Source organism: Paroedura picta, chromosome 6 (genome assembly GCF_049243985.1).
Source record: "Paroedura picta isolate Pp20150507F chromosome 6, Ppicta_v3.0, whole genome shotgun sequence".
Taxonomy (NCBI): domain Eukaryota; kingdom Metazoa; phylum Chordata; class Lepidosauria; order Squamata; family Gekkonidae; genus Paroedura; species Paroedura picta.
Window position 1 is genome coordinate 4,479,139 of NC_135374.1, and position 25,293 is coordinate 4,504,431.

General features: G+C 50.1%; 1 protein-coding gene and 1 long non-coding RNA gene across 2 annotated transcripts in view; both read right to left on the minus strand.

Annotated features, from left to right (window-relative positions):
• Positions 1-1,395: 1,395 nt before the first annotated feature.
• On the minus strand, positions 1,396-3,276 carry LOC143840590 (uncharacterized). The gene is made up of 2 exons (XR_013232241.1): positions 3,127-3,276; positions 1,396-1,870 (listed from the first exon to the last, which is right to left on the minus strand). It is a non-coding gene; the product is annotated as an uncharacterized LOC143840590 (long non-coding RNA).
• Positions 3,277-9,728: 6,452 nt separating this feature from the next.
• The window catches only part of MAP6 (microtubule associated protein 6), a 32,452-nt gene continuing 16,887 nt past the window's right edge, over positions 9,729-25,293 (minus strand). Inside the window, exons 2-4 of the mRNA XM_077341229.1 lie at positions 22,270-22,483; positions 20,457-20,653; positions 9,729-9,923 (exon numbers count right to left, since the gene is read on the minus strand). Of these exons, the coding sequence (XP_077197344.1) occupies positions 9,773-9,923; positions 20,457-20,653; positions 22,270-22,483 (562 nt within the window). The 3' untranslated portion in view covers positions 9,729-9,772. The remainder of the gene's footprint in view (positions 9,924-20,456; positions 20,654-22,269; positions 22,484-25,293) is intronic.

Below are 25,293 nucleotides of genomic sequence, written 5' to 3' on the forward strand. Positions count from 1 at the left end.
TGGTAGGCCACAGATGTCTGGAGAACCAGGTTGGCCAGCCCTGCAGTATATGGCCACATGTGGGTGGCCACCCCCAGGCCTCTGACCTACAAGCCCCTGACCCATCCCACCGGCCCTTCCTGGTCTCCCTCCACCTGCCGTTGCTCCTAGACTGACCGGTTCTCTGTGTTGCTTTCTGAGACTGAGCCCACGCCCCACGTTTTCCATCGACGTCCCAGATCCAAACTGTGTGGCTTTTCCCGGTTGTGCCCGTTCTTGCTCCGCCCTTTGGGTTTCATGCAGCGGTTGGGCGGAGGGATCTCCAGAGGTGAAGGCCTCACCTTGGTCAGTCACCATGGCGATCCCTCAGCTGCCAGCATCACAAGAAGGCAGTGTGATGCAAGGAGCAGCCATTCTGATGGCTCAGGGAGACAGGGGCACCAGGGGCGGCTGCCAACTTCCAGGCATCACCTGGAGAACAACCCCCTTCCCCAGCTATTACAGTGGCTCTCCAGACAATTTAGCAGAGCTCTTCTTACGTTCTTATGATTTTGTAGAAGTGGTTGCTTTAGTCTGATGCAGGGGAAAATCAGTTCTTCTGGATGGACAGCAACAGGGCAGAGAGGCCGAGGCCTTCCCCTGGGAAGACCCTCAGAAGAGCCCTGCTGGGTCAGACCAGGGAGGGTCCCTCCAGTCATAGACTCCTAGAATCATAGAATTGGAAGTGTCCATAGAGGCCATCTAGTCCAACCCCCTGCTCAACGCAGGATCAGCCCTAAGCATCCTAAAGCATCCAAGAAAAGTGTGTATCCCACCTTTGCTTGAAGACTGCCAGTTAGGGGGAGCTCCCCACCTCCTTAGGCAGCCTATTCCACTGCTGAACTACTCTGACTGTGAAAATGTTTTTCCTGATATCTAGCCTATATCGTTGTACTTGAAGTTTAAACCCATTACTGCGTGTCCTCTCCTCTGCAGCCAGCAGAAACAGCATCCTGCCCTCCTCCAAGTGACAACCTTTCAAATACTTAAAGAGGGCTATCATGTCCCCTCTCAACCTCCTTTTCTCCAGGCTGAACATTCCCAAGTCCCTCAACCTATCTTCATAGGGCTTGGTCCCTTGGCCCCAGATCATCTTCGTCGCTCTCCTCTGTACCCTTTCAATTTTATCGACGTCCTTCTTGAAGTGAGGCCTCCAGAACTGCACACAGTACTCCAAGGGTGGTCTGACCAGTGCCGTATACAATGGGACTATGACATCTTGTGATTTTGATGTGGAACTGACTTCTGAATTATCATCCCAGGAGATCATGATCAGTCCCCACCTGGAGGTTGGCCACCACCCTTCGGTCCCTTGCAGCCCTCAGCCCCTGGTGACCTCAGCCCCTGGCAACCAATAACCAAGCAACAAGTCAGAAATAGTTTCGCCCTCCCTTTTTAATGTCTGCTGATCTTTGCAATCTTTTCTCCATGTCTTCCTGTCGGGCTTCTTAGCTCTTCTCCAGAACCTTGGATGGCTCCGGTTTGCCAGACGGGTCTCTTCCCTGGGGGGCGTCGGGGTCTTCGATGAGGGCCACCTGGCTGGAGAGCTTGTTCAGCTCCTTGTTGAGGTGGTCGTTGGAGGACACCAAGGAGCACTTTTGGACTTCCAGCTGGTTGAGCTTCTTGTAGACCTCGTCCATCCTCTCCCGGATGGCCGCCACCTTCCCTTGCATCTCGTCCATCACCAGTTTAAAGTTCTCTACGACCTCTTGCAGACTCATCTTTTTAATATTTTAATTCTGTGCTCTGTCAGCGGCTCTCCGGGTGGACGCGGGTCGCTCTCGGGCCGAGGTCCTTGGGCTCGTGTCGGCTGCAGACGCTCCTTCAAGGGCCACGGCTTAGTGGGAAAGGCCTTGGTTGGACACAAAAGGTCGGGGAAGAACATTTCAACCACCCCCTAAAAAACACGCCGAGTTCTGTTGACCTGAAACGAGCATTCCTGAATATGTGGTTAGGCTTGTTGGGTCTAGGGGTGTCAGATGGGGCCTGGGGGACCCCTGGAATTAAAGCTCATCTCCAGGCGACAGAGATCCGTTCCCCTGGAGAAAAGGGCTGCTGGGGAGGGGGACAGAGGGATGCCAGCCTCCAGGTGGGACCGGGGGATCCCCTGGAATTGCAGCTCATCCTCATGTGACAGAGATCAGCTCCCTTGAAGAAAAGGACTGCTTGGGAGGGGGGACGAAGGGATGCCAGCCTCCAGGTGGGGCCTGGGGATCCCCTGGAATTACAGCTCCTCTCCAGACTGCAGAGATCAGTTCCCCTGGAGAAAAGGGCTGCTTGGGAGGGGGGACTCCATAGCGTTCTACTCCCCTGCAATCTCTCCCCGCCCTAAATCCCACCCACTCCCAGCTCCACCCCCAAAGTCTCCAGGTGTTTCCCAACCCAGAGCTGGCAACCCTATGGGTGGCCTTGGGCCAGCCACACTTTCTCAGCTTAATCTACCTCGCAGGGTTGTTGTGCAGATAAGATGGAGGAGCGGCTGTTTTTGGCTCCCACTGGGGAGAAAGGTGAGGGATCAAGAAATAACACATTGCTCCGTTTACCCCATCGATCCTCGAGGAGCTGAGGGCAGTGTTTTTGGCGCTTCCGTTTTCTCTTCACAACAACCCTCTGAGGTAAGCCACGCTGAGAAGGCGACGGAAGCCAAGGTCGCCTGCCTGAGCAATCCACACATTGCAGAATCCACAGCCCCCGAGGAGGGTTGCCAATCTCCAGGGTGTGGCTGCAGAGTTCCAGGCGACAGAGAACTGCACACAGCACTCCAGGTGTGGTCTGACCAGTACCGTATACAATGGGACAATTCATTTCATCCTCTATGAGCTAAAGTCCTCAGGTGACCTATTCCCAAGTGGAACAGGGATGCCAGCCTCCCGGTAGGACCTGGAGATCCCCTGGAACTACAGCTCAACTCCAGGCAACAGAGATCAGTCCCCCTGGATAAAAGAATGGCTACCTGAGATGGTGAACTCTATGGCCCATTGAAGTCCCTCCCCTCCCCAAGGCCCGCCCCCAGCTGGCTCCGCCCCCAATGTCTCCAGCTTTTTCCAACCCGGAGCTGGTTGCTCTACAGAGAGACCCCTCTCCCTGTTAAGTCCCCCTCGAACAGACCCCTATCAGCTTCTGAGTCTTGGGATGGTTTGGTTGTCACAGCCTGGTTTTTCATCTCTCTTCCCCTGAGCTGCTGTGTCAGGAATGGAGGGTTGAAATGATCTGGACTTTATATTTCCCCTTGCCATGGAGACCCCCCCCCCAGCCCAGCCCATCGTATTGTGATCAGCCCGAGTGATGTAATAAACAGTGACCCTCCACTTGGGGGCATTTCAGCAACCCTCAGGTGGCCACTGGAGGTCTCCTGGGATCACAATTGATCTGCAGATGACAGAAATCCCATGGCAGGGCGGATCGAATGGCTATATATGGTGTTGCGGTCCCTGCCCTGCCCTGCCCAAGCCCCGCCCTCCTGAGGCTCGCCTCAAACCACCCAAGTATTTTCCAGGGTTGGAAACCTCACAGCAACCCTGCAGAGTGGGTTAATCTGAGAGATTGAGCCAAGGGCATCTGGATAGCTTTATGACTGCTTTCAACCCAGGCTTGAAATACCCTGTGCCACGGAGAGGGATTAAAATGCAGGTTTTGCTGCCAGAAAGAGTGATGGGCCACAGGAAGAAACAACTTCCCAAGGAGCTTAGATAGATTCATGGAGGAGCAGTCTCTCAGCTGCTCCCAGCCATGGGGGCTGAGGGGAACCTCCTCATTCAGAGGCAGTCAACCTCTGCATCTAAGAGCCAGGATACAGCGTCAGGGGAAGGCCTTGACTTCTATGTCCTTTTGTTTGAGCATTCAAGGGAACTGGTTGGCCAGTGTTTGAGACAGGATGCTGGACTAGATGGACCCTCCCTGGTCTGACCCAGCAGGGCTCTTCTAAGGTTACCCCTAGTCACGGTTTAATCCTAACCAGTGCACTATGTTGTCTCCTGTCTTTGCCATCTGCTTTGTTTAGCCTGTTTAACCTGGAGAGAAGACAGCTGAGAGGGGATCTGATAACCATCTTCAAGTATTGAAAAGGCTGCCATGTAGAGGATGGAGCAGAGTTGTTCTCTCTTGCCCCAGAGGGACAGACCAGAACCAATGGGATGAAATTAATTCAAAAGAAATTCCGTCTAAACCTCCGGAAGAAGTTCCTGACAGTCAGAGCGGTTTCTCAGTGAAACAGGCTTCCTTGGGAGGTGGTGGGTTCTCCATCTTTGGAGATTTTTAAGCAGAGGCTGGAGAGCCATCTGACGGAGAGGCTGATTCTGTGAAGGCTCAAGGGGGTGGCAGGTGACAGTGGATGAGCGAGAGGGTTGTGAGTGTCCTGCACAATGCAGGGGGTTGGACTAGATGACCCAGGTGGTCCCTTCCAACTCTAGGATTCTATCTGCTGTGGGAACTGGGACACTCTGACCTTCCCATAGTGTATGGCCAGAGGAGTGACGTCTTAATGCGACTTTATATCTGGTTTTAATCCTTCTGTTCCCCCCACCCCATGGTGCAGTCAGTATGGTGAGGTGGTTAGAGCAGACTTTCTTGAATTTTTTTACCCTTGAGAAAGCCCTGAAACATCCTTCAGGCTTCGAGAATCCCCAGAAGTGGCACCATCGTGCAGAATGTGGTTGGGGAGCAGAGCTGTGGACACGCCCACCCGGGGCCCCTCCCCTTCCCACCCCCTCCGGGCCCATCACTGGCCATTTGGGGAGAGGGGGGCAACTCCGACATGATCCTCTTATCACCTGATAAATGTTTAACAAATTTTTAAAAATGTATTAAAAAATTGGAGACCACCCACCACACAAAAGGGCTTCGGTAAAAATTGCATTGTGGGTGTAATAATATGCAGAGCATATTAAAAGTGCATTTTGTGGTCAACCAGAGGGGGGCGATAGAGTGCTCGCTCGCCCAGCCATGTTCCTTTCAAAAATAATCGAATCAAGGAATTGGTGTATTGTAGCTGCCGCCTTGTGGAGTATTTTCCTTTGTGAGAGACGAGGGAACGCAGCAGTGGTGCTCTTAGTGTATCAAACACATGCCCCCAGTTTAGAAATGATTATGCGGGTTCAGTTTAGTGTCCAATCCCCCCCCGCCCCGCCCCGTCCTTCCCCTTATGTGCCCCTCCTGCTTTTTATGTGTTTGCCTAAACGGGGTCTCTCTCTTGTGCCCCTGGGTCGATACACATGAATGAGGGGCCTTTCGGATGAGTCTATCGATCTCCAGATCCTCAATCCCGTTTCTCTTTTCCCACCCCCTCTTTAGAAAGCGAGCTCCATTTGGCAGGCAGGGAATCGATTTGCGCGCGAGGAAGAGAGCGTCTTTGAACCTTTCTTTCCACAGTGGGTTCTCTCTCTCCTGGGTCTGCAGGGTCCCCGTCTGCTTCGGAGGGGAGGTCGTTGCTTGTGTCTGTCTCCTGCCATCTGAATTCTCGTTGGCTTGTACAACTGCAGAATTCGAGTGGCGTGCCATTTTAATTCGTAGGGCGGCCAGATCCCCCGGTGTGTGGGGGGGATCCCCCGGTTTCAAGCGGCATATAAGAACCAACTATTCTTCTTCTTCTTCTTCTTCTTCTTCTTCTTCTTCTTCTTCTTCTTCTTCTTCTTCAGTAATCTCAGTAAGCCTCCTTTGGGTAGAGGAAAGAAGATTCTTCCTTCTCCTTCTCCTTCTCCTTCTCCTTCTCCTTCTCCTCCTCCTCCTCCTCCTCCTCCTCCTCCTCCTCCTTCTCCTCCTCCTTCTTCTCCTTCTTCTATACCCGCACTTCTTCTCTCTTGAAAAGCCCACCCCTCAGTCATTCTGTCTCACTCAGGTGCCCAATCTCTCCGAGAGTCCCGACGCCGCAAAACAGCCAGCGAGACGTTCATCTCCCAGGTGCTGAGCTGGCTTTGCATCATTCATGCGGCAATTTAAATAATGCATCCCTCATTAAAAATAGAAGGCCATACGTCCATTATTCATGCTCAGAGAAGAGGGGCAGGGAACCCCCCCCTCCCGTCACGACCCAGATATGTCACAAAGGTTGATGGTCACTGAACGGGGAGCACTTTGGGGTCATTAATAATAATGCCGGGGAGGAGGCAGAGACTCCCGGGTGAAAGACAGGAGGGGACCAATGCATGGAAACACAGCCGAGGGAGGAAGGGAAGCGAAGGGGGATACAAAGGAAGAGAAAGTGCCAAAGAAAAACGAAGAAGGGGAACCTCTCCGAAGTGAATAGGCCATGTCCTTTTAAAAGGGGGGGGGGGTGAGATCCTTGAAATGAGAGTTTCCAGGTTCCCCTCTGGCCACTGGTGGGGGTTGCGAGGTAGGGTTCCCAGCTCCAGATTTAGGAATTCCTGGAGATTTGGATATGGAGCCAAAGGATTGCAGAAACCATGCCATTGAGCTCACCCTCCCAAGCAGCCATGTTCTCCAGGCAAACTGATTTTTGGAAATGAGGAGTAATTCCAGGGAACCCCGAGTTTCTCCCTCGATGCTGCGATCCCAACTTGGAAGTTATAGTCCGGGTTTCTTTTTCTTTACTGCATTTAGCCCTGTGTTCTTCTGAGGAGCTCACTATAATATGGGTTTCTTTATCTACAACATGTACGTCTTGCTTTTCTGCCCCGACAGATACTAATCTGGCATCCCCCACTGATCCTATGGAGGTGTGGCTAGAGGCAGACCACACCTTAATCCTTCAGAAAGAAAAGCACCTGTAGGGCAGGCTGGATCGAGAATACAGAGTACCTGAGATGCTCTCCTTGTTTTATCTCCCACCCCCATAAGGCAATGGCCATTTTCAACCTGCATTTGTACATCATTTGAGTAATGAATTTGCTCTCTCATTTCAGACAGGCCTGTTCTAGTAACCGGCTGCGAGCGGAGTTCATTTACCTGCTCATACAAACCTGCTTGGATCAGGTTAACAGTGTGGTTGAGCCCCTTTTGAAGGAAGCTTCTGTCTTCCTTTTTCTATCAGAGAGCCAGTTTTGTGTAGTGGTTAGGAGTGCGGACTTCTAATTTGGCATGCCAGGTTCGATTCTGCACTCCCCCACATGCAACCAGCTGGGTGACCTTGGGCTCGCCATGGCACTGATAAAGCTGTTCTGACCGAGCAGTAATATCAGGGCTCTCTCAGCCTCACCCACCTCACAGGGTGTCTGTTTGGGGAGAGGAAAGGTGATTGTAAGCCACTTTGACACTCCTTCAGGTAGAGAAAAGTGGCCTATAAGAACCAACCTTCTCCTTCAGTAATCTCAGGGCTCTCTCAGCCTCACCCACCTCACAGGGTGTCTGTTGTGGGGAGAGGAAGGGAAGGTGACTGTAAGCCGCTTTGAGCCTCCTTCGGGTAGGGAAAAGCGGCATATAAGAACCAACTCTTCTTCTTCTTCTTCTTCTTCTTCTTCTTCTTCTTCTTCTTCTTCTTCTTCTTCTTCTTCTTCTTCTTCTTCTTCTTCTATCCCTTTGTTGCGGTTCTGAATCGCCGTAGTGTGCTGCTTAAATGTCCACAGCGTTTCCTCCTTTTTTTGTGTACGTTGAATGAAGGCATCTCAGTGGTGCTGCTATAGCACTGAAGCGCTATCTCCGTTTGGTGCTATAGCGTTCCATGCAGAACATTAAGAAAACCGAGGAAGACCACGCAGCGAAAAAGGGACGGAAGAAAATTCACTTTATGAAACCCCCTTCTCTGTATTGCTTCACTTGAACTCAAGCCAACTACAAATAACATCCGGTTTAGAGAGGTAATGTGATATGCTGGCGTTGGCCTTTCGACTCTGCTCAACAAAGCTGGAAGCCTTATTCTAGCCTAAAGGACCTTCCTCCATTTGATCCTGTATTGAGGAGGGGGGTTGGACTAGAGGACCTCTATAGCACCTTACAACTGTGTGACTCTATGATTCTAGAATCATAGAATCATAGAGTTGGAAGGGTCCCTACAGGCCATCTAGTCCAACCCCCTGCTCAACATAGGATCAGCCCTGAGCATCCTAAAGCATCCAAGAAAAGTGTGTATCCAACCTTTGCTTGAAGACTGCCAATTCTAACTGTTGGAGGAAATTTCCTTAGGATTCTGGAAGGCTTCCCATTTGGCTGACTGCATCGGTAGGTGCCAGGCCCTGTCACTGTCCACACTTACGCTCAGTCTCATTTTCACAGCTCTGTTTCTTTCATGTCCTTTATATGCAGTGCAATGAGTGGAAAAACCATGCTGGGGAGGAAATGTGTGGATTTTGATGGGAAATATTTGGAACAAGGGCGTGAAAAATGGTGCAGAAACGGACTCTGTAAAGGTTTCAGTTCTTAAAACAGTTGACGGGACATCGAAACCAGATATTCGACTTGACATTCAGGGGCAGATGATCCATTCAGGTTTTTAATGAACCAGGTCCAAATTGGGTCATGACTCACGTTCCATACAGCCCCACAGAAGCTGTGGGGAATGGCTTCCAAAAAACAGAGAGGAGCTCAAAAGGGTGCAGAGTGCAGCGATCCAGGGAGGATGAGCATCAAACATACCTCCCAGGGGGCCAAGAACTGGCATGTCCAGGGCTCTTAGAATCATAGAGTTGGAAGGGTCCAGAGAGGCCATCTAGTCCAACCCCCTGCTCAATGCAGGATCAGCCCAAAGCATCCTAAAGCATCTTATGTGGCCCGCAAGCAGCTGGAGGGAAACCAATCCCAAAGTGACATGCCAGGACCTATATTAGGGTATTAGACCCTTCCTTTCCCAAATGCAGGTCCTTCCCAGGGTCTTTCCCCAGACCTGCAGGGACTGGCCAAACCAGAGTTGGCAAACGTTAGGGGCAAGGAGGGCAGATTTGGCCCCAAGGGTCCCCATTGGTGGTAAAATACCTCTGGCACGCTTGACCCAGCTTGACAAAGTGACATTTATGTCAGATTTGACTCCTGTAAACAATGAGTTCGACACCTCTATCTAAGCTGATCTGCCAGGTGGAGTAGCAAAAATGAAGAAATAATTCTTCTGTCCCCGTGCTGTTACACATACGAAAATGACCCGTGTTTGGAATTTTGAAAGCGGGTGGGGAACACCGCCTCCAAATGGCTGCCAGAGAAGGTGGAGCCAAACCAAAATGGCTTCCAGAGGAGGTGGAGCCTAACAGAATACCTCCGTCCTCAAACGTCTTGGAAAGGCAGAAAGCCTGAAGGGTAAAGGGAACCACACACTGACTGAGGAAAGGCCAGGTGCTACCAGCCGTTCATGTCCTCTAGTGCAGGGGGGGCGGGGCAGAGGTTCATGGACTACAATTCCCATGAACCCTCACCAATTGACGATGCTGGGAGGGGCTCATGGGAATTGTAGTCTGGCAGGGGCTCGTGGGAATTGTAGTCCACGAACATCTGGAAAACCACAATTTGGCTGCCCCTGCTCTTGTGGAGACCCCTTTCATTTAAATGAGGGCAGCCAACAGAAAACCTTTACGGAGTCCCCACACACATTCTGAAAATCTTGGTGGGTGTCTGGAGAACTACTGGCAGGCACATGGTGTCTTTTGGGGAGCCCACGTTAGAGAAAAGGGCACCCCAGTCCCTAGTCAGGTGCGTGTACGGCTTGCCTTTCTTAGGATGGTGTATAGAGAAGCCTGGGAACTAAGCCCTGAGGGCCTTTACCTGGATCCTGGACGAAAGGTGGGGAGGGAAATCACAACGACTTGAAGAAGAAAGCATCCCAGTTGCCAAAAGACCCAGCTCTGGTCAGATCTGCTTATTTTTATTATTATAACTCTATTCAAATAAGGCTGGACATGTTCCGTGCAGGTGACATTCCTGTCTCGGCAGCTGGCTCCGGAGCAGGAGGCCGGGGGTTCCCTTCCGTAGGCTGCTCTGGGCCTACAGGAACAGGTTCTCGGGAAGGTGCAACAGCCGTCTGGTCAGGAGTCCTGCAAGCGAAACAGAGGCGGTCATTCCACGGGGACGAGGCTGCTCCTGGAGCAGGGCTGCCAACTGAGTCAGGAAATCCCTGGAGATTAGGAGGTGGGGAGAGCAGAGCTGGGGGTGGCGGAGCACAGTGCCAGAAAGGCCCCGCCCTCCAAAATCCCAGCAGAACAGAGAGGTCATGGGTGATTCCCAGGGATCTCCAGGCCCCGCCAGCAAATGGGCAATCCCATTCCTTGGCAGGTAACAATGGCAAAATTGGATTCGGGTGGGGGTGGGGGTGGCTGTGTTGGTCTGAAGCAGCGGAACAATGTTTGGGTCCGGTGGCACCTTGAAGCTCAACCCAGTTGAATGCTAGGTGTAAGCTTTCATGTGCATGCCCAATTCTCCAGATGCAGACTGTTCAGGCGTCATGGAGCTGTCCCTGGTCCTGGTTTTGATTGCAAGGGTTGGTCTGGAGGGGAAAGGCCGTGCCTGAGGGACAGAGCGTCTACTTGGCATGCAGAAGGTCCCAGGTTCAATCCCCGGCATCTCCAGCTAGAAGGACCAGGCAGGAGATGATAGGAAAGACCTTGGCCTGAGACCCTGGAGAGCCATCGAGAGGGGTCATGGCTCAGTGGCAGAGCCTCTGCTTGGCATGCAGAAGGTCCCAGGTTCTATCCCCGGCATCTCCTGCAAAAAGAACCCGGCAGTGAATGAAGTGAAAGATCTCTGCCTGGGATTCCGGAGAGCTGCTCCAAGTCTGAACAAAAATTACTAACATTTGTGGATCAGTGGTTTGATTCAGAATTAGGCACTTGCTGTGCTTATGTGTCTAAATTGATGCTCTTGGTCTGGTTCTTTCAACCACTCCTCCGTTTCCTTCTAAAACAAAGTGTGAGACTGTTGTTACCTTTAAGACCAGCAAAGTTTCATTAAAGATAGAAGCTTTCGTGTGCCCACATACTTCTAATCCTGCGTTGAGCAGGGGGTTGGACTAGATGGCCTGTATGGCCCCTTCCAACTCTATGATTCAATGATTCTATGATTCTTCAGGTGTAGCCAAACAAGACATCCTCAGCCAATTTGGGGTAGTGGTTAGGAGCGCCGACTTCTAATCTGGTGACCTGGGTTTCATTCCCCGCTCCTCCCTCGCATGCAGCCAGCTAGGTGACCTTGGGCTCGCCACAGCACTGAGAAAGCTGTTCTCAGAGCAGTTCTGTCAGAGCTCTCTGACAGAACTGAGCCAGTTTGTTGTAATGGTTAGGAGTGCGGACTTCTAATCTGGCATGCCGGGTTCGATTCTGCGCTCCCCAACATGCAGCCAGCTGGGTGACCTTGGGCTCCCCACGGCACTGATAAAACTGTTCTGACCGAGCAGGAATATCAGGGCTCTCTCAGCCTCACCCACCCCACAGGGTGTCTGTTGTGAGGAGAGGAAGGGAAGGTGATTGGAAGCCACTTTGAGACTCCTTTGGGTAGAGAAAAGCGGCATATAAGAACCAACTCTGCTTCTTCTTCTTCTTCTCTCAGCTTCACCCACCTCACAAGGTGTCTGTTGGGGGGAAAGGAAGGGAAGGTTGTCAAGATGCATAAGTAACTTGGCGATTATGGCTGAAATTGGATTGAAGGGGGTTGGGAAAATCTGTGAATAGCAGTAAATTAGCATGCACATAAAAAAGTTAACAAATGGGTGTGAGTTTGAGCAGGGGAGCATCTGCTGTAGATCCAGCTTGGTGTGGTGGTTCAGAGCAGTGGCCTTTAATGTGCAGAACCAAGTTGGATTCCCCACTCCTCACAGAATCACGGAGTTTGATGGGACCGCCAGGGTCATCTAGTCCAACCCCCTGCACCATGCAGGACACTCACAACTACCTGCCCACCCACAGTGACCCCAATTTCATGCTCAAGTGATCCCTCTTCCAAAATTCCCCAGAATCCAGCCTGCCCTAGAGGAAACTCACCCACCATCCCACAGTGGCGATCAGCAATTCCCTGGGCATGCAAGGAAGGGCCACAAGAGACCAACACTGGTACATCCCCTCCTGCCCATCACAATCTGCTGAAGTTCATACAATCAGCCTTTCTGTCAGATGACTCTCTAGCCTCTGCTTAAAAACTTCCAAAGAAGGAGAACTCACCACCTCCCGAGGAAGCCTGTTCTACTGAGGAACCGCTCTGACTGTCAGGAACTTCTTCCGGATGTTTAGCTAAAAGTTCTCTTCAATTAATTTCAAACCATTTGTTCTGGTCCGACCCTCTTTCTTCCTCCTCCACCACCTGCAGCCAGCTGGGTGATACTGGACTAGTGACAGTTCTCTCAGAGCTCTCTCTTCCCCACCTACCTCACAGGGTGTCTGTTGGGGGGAGAGGAAGGGAAGGTGATTGTAAGCTTTGGGACTCCTTCAGGTAGCGAAAGCAGGGTATAAACACCAACTCTCCAACTCTTCTTCTACCTTTTAAGAACAACAAAGTTTAAAAGTGAGAACTCTTGAATTTGGATGCTCATGTACTGCTACTGACTCTCAGCCACTTGGAACTGCAGCCCAGTTGTTATATTTATGGGCACGAATGCTCAGAACATGGCTTTTTTCCAACCAGAAAATAATCCCACTCAAATACCACTCCCCACCGCCCGACTCTGCTTGCCAACGCGCACGGTATTCTGATTTTATTTTAATTGCCGAGGAAGAGAAAAGCTAATGGACTCTCCATGGTGCACCAGCCACTTTTAACATTGTGCTGAGAGATGAATGCAGAAGCATGAGCGGGGCTGGCTTAATGCAACATGACAGTTTAGCAATTCGGTTCCCAACAGGCGGGTGATTGATGCTGGCATGCGACGGAGCAGGGAGAATGGCAGCCGGTGCTCAGGCTCAGCATGCTGTGCGTGTGGGCCGAGTTCAAATATATAAGAGGGTGAAGCATCATTCTGCTTAAAAGAATCAAACAGCTTTTATTAAGGAGGGAGACATACTTCGTATAGAAAGAGAGCAGAGAGAGAGAGAGAGAGAGAGAGAGAGAGAGAGAGAGAGAGTCCTAACTGTCTAACTGGCTAACTGTTCTTCGTTCCTTCTGTCTGTTGGGGAAGCAAGCAGGGAGGAAGTCTATTCAGAGGAGCAGGAAGTCTCCAATTGAGCTCTGGAGGCGATTAAGAACTTCCTGTTGTTTTTCAAATAATGGAAATATGCTAAAAACACATCTCCTCCGATGCCCCCTGAAGGATAGTCTTCATATACCTTTGAGTTATGCACGCTTCAGATTTTGCATAACCTTAGGTTTGTCAGCTTGGGACTTTGGGGGTGAAGCCTCTGAGAAGGTAGTCCTGGGGGAGGAGAGGGACCTCATTGAGGTCAAATGACATAGAGTCCACCATCTGAGTCTGCCATTTTCCCTGGGAGAACCGATCCATGTCACCTGGAGATCACTTGTAATTCTGGGAGATCCCTAGGTCCCACCTGGAGCTCCGGCAGCCATTTTGTGGCTGGCTGGGTCTCCTGCGGCAGCCATTTTGTGACTGTGCCCAGCAAGTGATCTCAGAATTCCCAAATGCCCACCGGCTCAGAAAGGATGCGTTCGGTGCTCATGGCCTGGCAGAAGGGAAAAGAGATTTAATGCTTCAGCCAACACATGGTTTTCCTATTCAACCCGCCCCCCCTTAAGAAAGCAAATTAACATTAGTTTTGTTCTTTGATGACCTTGCCACAAAATGGTGGCTCGATCGCTTTGGAAGGAATCAACCCATAAAACAGCTGAACCCAGTCAATCGCTCTTAAGCGTTTGTCATGCCACAAGATACAGCTTGCGGCCATGATCATTCTTGAAGTCAAGATACAATTTGCTAGGGATGCCATCCTCCAGGTGTAACCTGGAGATCCCCTGGAATTATAGCTCATCTCCAGACTACAGAGATCAGTTCTTCAGGAGACAATGGCTGCTTTTGAGGGTGGTCTCTATGATGCTGGGGCCACTGTGGGTGGGCAGGTAGTTCCTGCATGGTGCAGGGGGTTGGACTGGATGACCCTGGAGGTCCCTTCCACCAACTCTATGATTCTATGTAGTACTCCACTGAAGTCCCTGTCTTCCCCAGGCTCCATCCCTAAATCTCCACCAATTTCCCAAACCTGGATCGGGCACCCCTTACCCCCCCCCACCCCCGACCAGGGCTAGGAGACACCTGGCAATGCTTCCATGAGCATTAGAGTCCTTAATCAGGTTTCACTCTGGTTTTGGCCTCTTTTACTTTCAAGTATCTTGCAAAAGCCATGTGCCAAACAGAGTGGAAAAATTTGGGCAAATTTTAAACCACAGTGAACTGTTCGTTGGAAAATGAACTGGGTTGGAAAATACCAGATTTGGAGGGTGGAGTCCGAAAATGTCAGGAGGGTGACATCTGAATGAAGCCGAGGCAGTATGGCTGGTGTTGTTAGTTCCCGCAATTATGTTGTCAGAGTGAATATGGGGACAGTGGTGACATTCAAAAGAAATTCTGTCTAAACATCCGGAATAAGTTCCTGACAGTCAGAGCGGTTCCTCAGTGGAACAGGCTTCCTCGGGAGGTGGTGGGTTCTCCATCTTTGGAGATTCTTAAACAGAGGCTGGAGAGCCATCTGACGGAGAGGCTGATTCTGGGAAGGCTCAAGGGGGTGGCAGGTGACAGTGGATGAGCGAGAGGGATGTGAGTTTCCCGCATTCTGCAGGGGGCGGGACTAGATGACCCAGGAGGACCCTTCCAACTTTATGACTCTATGGTTCTATGATTCTATGATCTTGGTTTGTAGCAGGCTCTGGTCCCCGAGTCTATAGCCATGTTTGGAAGGACACTGTGGGAGAGACGTTCTTACTTATGGTTTGGTGGCTGTCTATGGGCAGGAGATGGTTTGCCTCCCAATGCCTGTGAAAGAGGAGCATCATTGTCCATCATGGGTTCTATGTCGCTAATGATCTGTTGAACTGGTTTGAGATGAGAGCTGTATGTGACCTCCAAGGGTGTTCTGTTGATGTTTAATTTACACCTCTCTTGTAGGTTATCTCTTGGTCTCGTTCTGGTTTTGTTGATCCATTTCTTGGCTTTGCTGTTTATTGGTGTCAGGGTTAAGAGTGGCAGCCTCTAATCTGGAGAACCGGGTTCGATTACCCACTCCTCCTCCGCGTGCAGCCATCTGGGTGACCTTGGGCCAGGCCCAGTTCTCTCTGAGCTCTCTCAGCCCCACCAACCTCACATGGTGTCTGCTGTGGGGAGAGGAAGGGACGGTGATTGTAAGCCACTTTTGAGACTCCTTTTGGCAGGATGGGATACAAAAACAGCTCAAGAAGGTACTGTAATTCCCAAAATGTAGATGCTTCAGTTGAGAGCCTCTGACTGAGGGATCAGTAGTGAATTGATGCCAATGTAGAATTTAGCTGTAGAGGATGGGTCATTTGGTGTGATCAGGACAGTGACTGGAGTTGTGTCTATCTGTTTGGGCATCAGTCGGGTATTTTTTCTGCTTCTGTTATGGATTTGTACAGCGGAACCTAAAAATTTACTTCTTGCGTGGTTTTGTTTGTGGTCAGGTTGTTGGGTGGAAGTAGCCAAAGGCCTGGTGAAATTACTCTCCCGGGTGTCCGAATGATGAAACATCATCAACAATTCTCAGGTAGGAGGAGGAGCTAAAAATGTCATATTTTGGGGCCACACAGGTCCCCCAGAAAGGAAACTTTGACTCTCAGAAGCTCAGAAGCTTGAGTTAGTCTTCAAGATGTTAGTGGAGAGCCAGCTTGGTGTAGTGGTTAGGAGTGTAGACTTCTAATCTGGTGAGCCATGTTTGATTCCCCGCTCCCCCACATGCAGCCAGCTGGGTGATCTTGGGCTCCCCATGGCACTGATAAAGCTGTTCTGACTGAGCAGGAATCTCAGGGCTCTCTCGGCCTCCCCCACCCCACAGGGTGTCTGTTGTGGGGAGAGGAAAGGGAAGGTGACTGTAAGCCGCTTTGAGATTCCTTCAGGTACAGAAAAGCGGCATCTAAGAACCAACTCTTCTTCTTCTTCAGTAATCTCAGGGTTCTCTCAGCCTCCTCTCCCTCACAGGGTGTCTGTTGTGGGGAGAGAAAAGGGAAGGCGACTGTAAGCAACTCTGAGACTCCTTTGGGTAGAGAAAAGCGGCATCTAAGAACCAACTCTTCTTCTTCTTCAGTAATCTCAGGGTTCTCTCAGCCTCCTCTCCCTCACAGGGTGTCTGTTGTGGGGAGAGAAAAGGGAAGGCGACTGGAAGCCACTTTGAGACTCCCTTGAGTAGAGAAAAGCGACATATAAGAACCAACTCTTCTTCTTCTTTTGGATATGAATTTAGTTGTTCTACTACTCCCCGAAACTGTTAAAATATCACATCTCTTGAAAGTCAAGCCGTTTTGAAATTCTCCTTCCCTTTCTTTTTTCTTTTTTGAAAGAACACTCAAGCAGTGAAATCTTGGGTTCGTTCTATGCCTTCCCCTACTCTATTTGCAGTTCTTTAAATGCGATATTATCTCAGCTCGTTTCTAGATTAATTTAACGATCATCGCACGAGAACCAGCCCTGATCCATCATATTTTCCCCTTAGGAACCTGGAGCCAACCTCCAGGTGTTGCATGAAAATCGGAAATTGTGATTGATCCCCAGATTACCGAGATCATTTCCCCCGGAGAAAAAGTCAGGCTGAATCATACAGTAGTATACCCCCCTGAAACCCCTCCCCTTTACTCTCCAAACCTTCTATTCTCTTGGCTTCCCCCTCCAAATCTCCAGAAATTTCCTTACCTACAGTTGAACTTACCATCTGCGAAGAGGTTTTTGTGGCCTGCTCAATTAAACGGGAAGATCCAGGAGGTGGATATTTGTCTGTAACATTTATTTCTCACATTCCAAAACGACAAAGAACGAGAGAGGCCATCTTTGAGCCGGAAACGTTCACAAGAGTGTCACAATTGATTGATCTGTACATTAAGGTCTATTTGGATTGCACAAACGGAAAAAAAAAATTGATAGTACTGCCCAGAGAAAGAGAGTCTGTTCTTGTCTTGACACAATTTAGAGAGGCAATTGTGTCTGTGTGTGTGTGTGTATTTGTGAGTGATATGCATTTGAACCCAGGCCACAAAATGTTAGACACCTTGGATCTGCCTCTGGAAGGTCAGATTACAGGCGAGCCGATGGAGGGTGGCGTATTTCCCCAACAAAAACACGGCAGATGAGCAAAGCGGGTGATTGTGGTATTTATTTCTTTTTGTTGTGTTTTTTTTTTTGCAAAGCCAAGTGAAAGTATAAACAAGCGGCAAGAGGGACCTTATAGCACCATCTTGTAGACGGGGGAGGGGGGGGAGGGGATAAAAATAAATGTACAAAGAAAGGAGTACAATAAATGGGACCAAATGCACAGCATGGGAATAGTCCAGAGGAAAAAGGACCGGGAAAGCAAGCAAGCAAATTTGTTCTGTTGTACAAGAAATGAAGATGTTGCAACTTTTGCCAAGACGTAGAGAACCTGTTGGCAGAAAAAAACCCTGAACTTTTGGAATTAAAGTGATTTGCTTGGTGTCTAAAACAAGAAATTTCTGGTGCTCTGGGGCCAATCCTAAGCACGTCTACTCAGAAGTAAGAGGGCTCAACTGAACCTGCTCCCTAGTAAGTTTGCTTAGGATAGGGATGCCAACTAGTAACCCATGGGGGGGGGGAAAAGGTTTAATTTAGAGTGCAGTTCCTCCATGGACCAGAAGGGGGCGGTTTAGCATCCAACTACAGAATATCACCTTTTAATTTACCACCCAATCAGATGCATGGGCAATGAGACTTACTCTCGAGTAAGCATGCACATTCCTGCAGCCAGAAATTTCGCCACTTCGAACAGGAGCAAATCTGGCAGAATGCATTCATTTCCCCTTTGAACAACCAAATTTAGAAAGTGCCCCCCCTTCAATTATTTATAATTTGGACTTGAGTGCGAATCCCGGTGCATGCCATCTGTCGTTCTTTTTGTTATCTAGGTGCACCTAGAGCACTGCTTTAGCTCCTTAAAGGCCAGTTAGCGGTTCCTCAACAAGGATTAATGGATCAATCCCACCCTCTTGTCAGCTCATTTTGACCCCACGCTGGTCTACGAGGGAGTAAATCCACTCTGTAGCATGTGGACTTCCTAACAGGCATTCTTCCCAGGATTACAACTGAATATCAACAAAACAAAGTGATTCTGGAATATTCGGGTGGATTCTGCGTTGAGCAGGGGGTTGGACTAGATGGCCTGTATGGCCCCTTCCAACTCTATGATTCTATGATTCTATGATTCCACAGGCAGTGGCCACTAAGCCAAAGAGAGGAAAAACTCTCAAAGATTTTCCCACATGCCCCATGGATCACAGCCCCAAAAGGACTTGACCCCCCTTGCGTCCCCAACATAATGTATTCTGGACGGGGCACATGACTCCCTGATGCACGTACAGGAACCTTTTCGGAATAGCGGCCTGTATAATCATGGACTATCTATGCATCTCCGTCCCTTTCCCCAAGCTTTCTGGACAGAAAAGGGCAAGCATGGAATCTTCTCACGAAGCATGCGTTATTTTGGGGGGAAAGAAACATTTGCGGTTATTTCCCACATGTCCCTTCCTGAACAATGTTCCTGAATCCCTCCAGCACACTGGAGGCGTTAACCCCTTCCCGCCCCCCCTCCCCTCCACGGACACACAATCCCAGCTAAGCAGTACGCTCTACACTTCTAACACAGCTATGCCTGGCGTCACACCACAAATATCATTACACATACTTCATAGTCAAGGCGTCTTGGGCACAAGCCGTATACAACACGTCACACACGATACACTATAATTGATGCATTCCTTTTCGGTAATCGGGCCAAGTAAGATTTGCTACCCACCGGTCATACACGTCCCCTTCCCCCACCCAACCCCGGGAAAAAAAAAATCTTGAGATATGTTCTCATAACCTAGCATTCTGGCAAAACAAGATTTCCTCTCCTCTCTCAGCTGTCTCCGAAACAAGCATGTACATCCAGCGAGTTCCTCGGACCTAAGATTCAGGGGATCCTTTCCCCACCTGCATTGGGACCTCGGGTCCCGAAAATGCTTGCCCTGAGACACTCTTTAATTATCATTTTGATTTAAAAAAAAAACAAATGGGCTTGGAACGAAAAGAACTAACGGGCGGATGACGCTAGCTGATGCAGAATCCGACCACTGGTTTATCAGTGCTGTTGGCTTTGGGTACAGGCCTTTTGCACCATTGGCTCCTTGTCCTTTGAGCAGGGATTGAACCTGGGACCTTCCTCGTGCAAAGCAGGTGTTCTACCTTTGAGCCACCACAGCAAATCATCCCAAATCATCTCTAGGGTACTTTTAATTCACTGAAGCATAATATTCTCCCTTCATTTGAGTCCAGCAGCACCTTAGAGAGCAACAAGATTTGGGAGTGTGAACTTCCAAAGGTCAACGTCCCCTTTGTCAGATACAACCAGGAATGGAAGTCCCTATCTGACAAACAGAGCTTGGACGCTTGAAAGTTTGTATCTTCCCTGCACTCGAATACAGCTCAGTAATAACGCTTGCTGGTGGCCAAAGGAGTTCCCACTGCAGAGCAAGAAGGGGAAGATTTTTCCCAATATCCTCTCACCCTGCAAGTCCACGCTCCATTGCTTCTTCCTGGCGCTGTTCTCAGACACGCACTTCCTTTCTGAGGCCAAATTTTATCCTTTCGTTATGTTCTACAAGTCGTTGTCGAGAGGAAGGGCAGAAGCACGCATGCATCCGACCCTGAAAACTACTTGCTCACAACGGGGCTGATCCTACCGCTTCTTAAGGGGTTTGAATAGCCTCGGGAGCCCCTGGCAACCCTTACCTGTCCCGGACAGGATGGCTTAAGGAGGAGACCGGGGAAGGGCAAGAATGTTTTGAGACAGCAAAAAGGGATTTCACTTCCTGTTTCTTTGCTGCCCGTCCAATTAACCCCTTGTTTTGCGTGATGAGTGAACCAATCCTCTTTCTCTGACTTTTTCACATCCCTGACTCAAGCTAACTAAAAGCAAGGATAGGGATGCCAGCCTCCAGGAGGGACCTGTAGATCCCCCAGAATTACAGCTCATCTCTAGACTACAGAGATCAGTTCCCCTGGAGAAAAGGGCTGCTTGGGAGGGAGGAGTCTATGGCATCAGACCCCACAGAGGGTCCCTGTTCTCCAATCACAGCCCTCCAGGAGGTTCCCAACTCAAAGCTGGCAACTCTACCCCCACTGCATCCCCCCTCCCAGTGCCGCTGAACGGGGGGGGGGGGGGCCTGCCAAGCACAGGTCTCCAGGACACCTTTCCTTTCCAGAAACCCCCTGAAATGATACTTCCTAATTTCCCTTGAAAATCACGCCTTAAAAATCTCCCAATCCTGTTGGAACGCAAGCAGGTTAGAAGCCTCTACTGAATTTTGTGGCTTTTATTACCCTTAAAAAAGAAAGATAAAAGAGGGAGTGAAAAAGAGAACGAGAAAGAGAGAGACAGAGAGAGAGAGAAGGAGGGAGAGCGTGCAAAGGCGGAGAAATTTACTCTTTTGCTTCAGCCAGTTTATTGTTCATCTCTTTGCTCTTCTCCTTGTCCTCCGGGGTCGCCGCACTGGCCGTTTCGGTGCCCTTTTTCTTGGCCGCCCGGCTGGACACCATCTGCTTATCTTTGGCTTTTTTCAGCGGTTTATGGCTCGTGGGTGTCTTTTTTGGTTTGGGAGGCTGCGGGCTAGGCTTCTCCACCTGGAATGGGGGCAAGCGATAAACCACCACCGCCACACACAGAAACACGGACGACACACAGAGAGGGGGGAGGCGGGGAGGGGGGAGGAAACGGGAGTTTAGAGAGGAATAGCAATCCGGCAGGAGGTTTTCATTTGGAGCGCAAGGACAGGAAGCAATCTGGAGAGCCCGGACTGGTCAGTTTGGGTTACCAACCCCCAGGTGGGGCCTGGAGGTCTCCGGGAATTACAACAGCTCTCCAGTGACAGAGACCAATTCCCCCGGAGCACTGGAAGATCGGTTCTACGGAATAATACCCCAATACAATCTCTCCTTTCCCCATATCCTACCCTTCCCAGTCGTTTTCCTAAATCTCCAGGAGATTTCCAACCTGGAGCTGGCCACCCTATGACCAATGAAGGGGGGAGGGCAGGGGACAATTCTTGCCTAAACAACAAACATTCCTCACTAAACCGTTAGGGAAGTAGGACAGATGTGACAAAACGAAAATGATTTTGGCAGCATTGTGGGGCAGCTTTCTGCACGCCACCAATTTGTCTTTCTTTTTAAAAAAACATTTCAAGTGCCATATATACTCGAGCATAAGCCGACCTGAATTTTAGCCGAGGCGCCTAATTTTACCGCAGTATCAACAATAAAAGGTAAGTGGGGACCCTCACTCAAGTATAAGCCTAGGGGGGCTTTTTCAGCATTAAAATGTGCTGAAAAAGTCAGCTTATACTCGAGTATATACAGTAAGCATTTCTTCTTAGCAGTGCAGGGTTAGAACAGTAGGGGGAAAACGGGAGTTGGAATATTGTGTCCATTTCATCCTTTATGTACTATGGGGGTAAAAATAACCCTAACCCCATTGAGTTTCAGCTGCAGTTGACAATGGCTGCACATCTGCAGATGAATGACATGATTACAGTCGCTCAATGTTGAGAGCACAACACTGGAAACCAAAGACCGTAAGGAAATTCCTAGAGCAACATGGAGGCTGTAACATCACTTTGCGGTGATGTTCTAGACCAGTGGTAGTCAAACTGCGGCCCTCCAGATGTCCATGGACTACAAATCCCAGAAGCCCCTGCCAGCATTCGCTGGCAGGGGCTTCTGGGAATTGTAGTCCATGGACATCTGGAGGGCCGCAGTTTGACTACCCCAGTTCTAGACAATGGTAAAGACAATAGAGATCATGAGAATTCCTAGAGTATCAACTGCAAAGGGATGCCACATTCTTCATTCTGCTCTAGGAAGTTCCCCAATCTCTATGGTACAGATCACAGAGAATGGGTGAATTCCTAACGAATTACGTGGACGTGACACCATATTCCCTCCAAAATTCCATCCTCCCCACCACCTCAAATAGCTCCGGGCTGGAAATCCTAATGCACCGTGACTTTCGATCCTACCCTAAGCTTAGCTGAAGGGAGACAGTTTCTAATGGAAAGTTGGGAGACATGCACTGACCCCACGTCCTTTCCAGCTATGTTCACAATCCCTGGAGAACATTTTTGCACAAGCTTCACTGAAACCAATGGGGGTTTTGGAAGAGCACCGATCTAATTTTCCCGACATTGGTTCAGTGGGGCCGGCTGTGACGGTAAGCCTGCGTTGTCCCCGTCCCGCCTTACCTTGGGCAGTTCCTTGTAGGGCTCGCTATAAAGGCTGCGTATCCTCCTGCGTTCGAGCAACTTGTTATCCGCAGGGCCAGGTTTCGCTCCCTCTGCCGTAAATTGGGTACTATAGCTGGTTTCCTGAACCATCTTCTCCTCCGGCGGCTTGTACTGGCTCTTAGCTCTGATGGACTTCACCGGCTTGATGTCTGTCCATGGGCGGAATTCATTTCTGGGGAGAGGGAGGGGAGGAGTGAGGAAGGAACAAGAAGAAGATTGGCAGGAAAGCCCAATAAATACGATCCATGGGCACTGCTGGTTTTCCTTGAGCAGCTGCCCAACCTTCCCAGGTTCATGAACCACAAAGTCTCCTGAATTCAGCTGTGTCACTTCAGGGAAAACCTCCTGGAAGTGACCTGGGGGTAGCTCTAGGAATGGGTAGAAGCTCTATGATAAAACCACAGAGTCTTCACCAATTCCTAGCACTACCCCCAGGTCATTTCTGCGGTTTTCCAGGTAAAATCATAGAGATTCTGGCTACACAGAGTAGCTCTAGAAATAAGCTCTATGGTAAAACCGTAATTCCCACCAATTCTTGGAAGAACTCCATGTCGCCTATGGGTTTTTTCCAGAAGCGGCATGGGGATACAGCTGACATCGTCTTAAAATGTTGTTTTTCTCCCACGGTCACGCGGAGTGAGAGTAGCCAACTCAGTCTGCTTACAGAAGTCCTCCTGGCAAAGTGAGAAGCCGGTCAGTCCTAACATAGTGGGGGATCTGTACAGGGAAAGGGGGAGTGGTGGGAATTGCTGGTTTTGTCCAGATCCAAACCCAGAATTGAGAACTGGGGGCCAGCCAGCAGGAGCCGCTGCATGTTAATGGGAAGACACGGATGGGAATCGAGTGGTTGTTGACAGACGACACATGCCTTCATTTAAAGGCAGAGCGATCCATCGCACGGCCTGCGTGAGTGACAGCCGCCGACCGGCCACCAAGCCCGGGAGTCCTTCCCCAGGGCAGCCACAGACCCATTAATCAAAAGCCAGCCGGGTGTTTAATATTCAACACAGACTGCAGGCCCTCAGCTAACAGCTTGTTAATCACCGCAGACGACATCAGAAACGGGGAGCTGCAGCTAATTTAGAAATTGCATTTGCACATAAATGAAGTTTATTTGCATGAAGGAGGCAAGGCATTGGCCGTCGGGATCGGACAAAGAGACATTCTCTTGAAGAAGCCATTTTTTTCTCTACACGGAACCAGGATCTGTACATGGAACATGGCATTTTTCTAGGCCTGCCAACGCTGGGTAGAGAAAGACCTGGACATTTTGGGGGAGGAGCAGAGTTTGGGAAGTGATGGGACCTCCATGGGGTGCAATACCACGGAGTCTACCCTTCCAAGCAGCCCTTTTCTCCAGGGAAACGGATCTCTGTCGCCTGGAGAGGAGCTGTAATTCCTGGGGATCTCCAGGTCTCACCTGGAGGCTGGCATCCCTGAGACCCCCCTCCCAAGCAGCCCTTTTCTCCAGGGGAACTGATCTCTGTAGTCTGGAGAGGAGCTGTCATTCCAGGGCATCCCCAGGCCCCACCTGGAGGCTGGCAAACCCGGGTCCCCCCTCCCAAGCAGCCCTTTTCTCCAGGGGAACTGATCTCTGCAGTCTGGAGAGGAGCTGTCATTCCAGGGCATCCCCAGGCCCCACCTGGAGGCTGGCATCCCTGAGTCCCCCCTCCCAAGCAGCCCTTTTCTACAGGGGAACTGATCTCTGTAACTCAGTTGTAATTCTGGGATATCTCCAGCCACCATCTAGAGGTTGGCAACCCTATACTGTGCATAGGGTCTGTCCTGAGTCTGCTAAGAAAGGGTGGAATGAAAATCGAAATCATAACATAAATAAATAACCTGGATCCTTGGCCAGCGTTGACCAACCTCTGGATCATGCGCAGTTACCAGCGCTGGATTTGCAATCACGTGCGCTTGTGTTAATGCCGAAATCCAATAGAGATGTACAGCCGAGGTGCTCATGCATGACACATTAGAGATCTATACAACTGCAAACCCCCCCCCCCCAACTCCCATGTACGCCATTTACAGTGTGACATAGATTGGAAGACACCACCGCAGCAGAAGATGCAGAATCGATACTTTGGCAAAGCTTCCTCATGTCCTCATTACCCCGAAAAGAATTGATTGGTGCCTTCCCAGAAGCTCTTCCACTGCACTAATGAGCAGTCTAAAGCCCACAGGGAGAGCGTGACAAGCACCTATTGACCCACGCCAGTGTAGTCAATGACCGTCAAAACTTATTTCCTCACTCCCAATGAAATAGATCAAGAGGGGGAGCTGTGTTAGTCAGTCTGTAGCAGTGGAAAAGAGCAAGAGTCCAGAAGCACCTAACAAAATTTGTGGCAGGGGAAGAGCTTTCGGGAGTCCTTGCTCACTTATTCAGAAACAGTAGAATCATAGAGCTGGAAGGGGGCTCCTGGGTCATCTCGTTTGGTGTAGTGGTTAGGAGTGCAGACTTCTAATCTGGTTCGATTCTGCGCTCCTCCACATGCAGCCAGCTGGGTGACCTTGGGGTCGCCACAGCACTGATAAAGCTGTTCTGACCGAGCAGTGATATCAGGGCTCTCTCAGCCTCACCCACCCCACAGGGGGTCTGTTGTGGGGAGAGGAAAGGGAAGGCGAATGTAAGCCACTTTGAGTCTCCTTCGGGTAGAGAGAAGTGGCATATAAGAACCAACTCCTCTTCTTCTAGTCCAACCCCCTGCACTGTGCAGGACACTCACAACCCTCTCGCTCATCCACTGTCACCTGCCACCCCCTTGAGCCTTCAAAGAATCAGCCTCTCTGTCAGATGGCTCTCCAGACTCTCCAGGCTTAAAAATCTCCAAAGATGGAGAACCCACCACCTCCCGAGGAAGCCTGTTCCACTGAGAAACCGCTCTCACTGTCAGGAATTTCTTCTGGATGTGGTATTAACCTTTAAGGGTATACGCGGCCTGGGTCCTACCTATCTGTGGGACTGCTTGGTTGCTTATG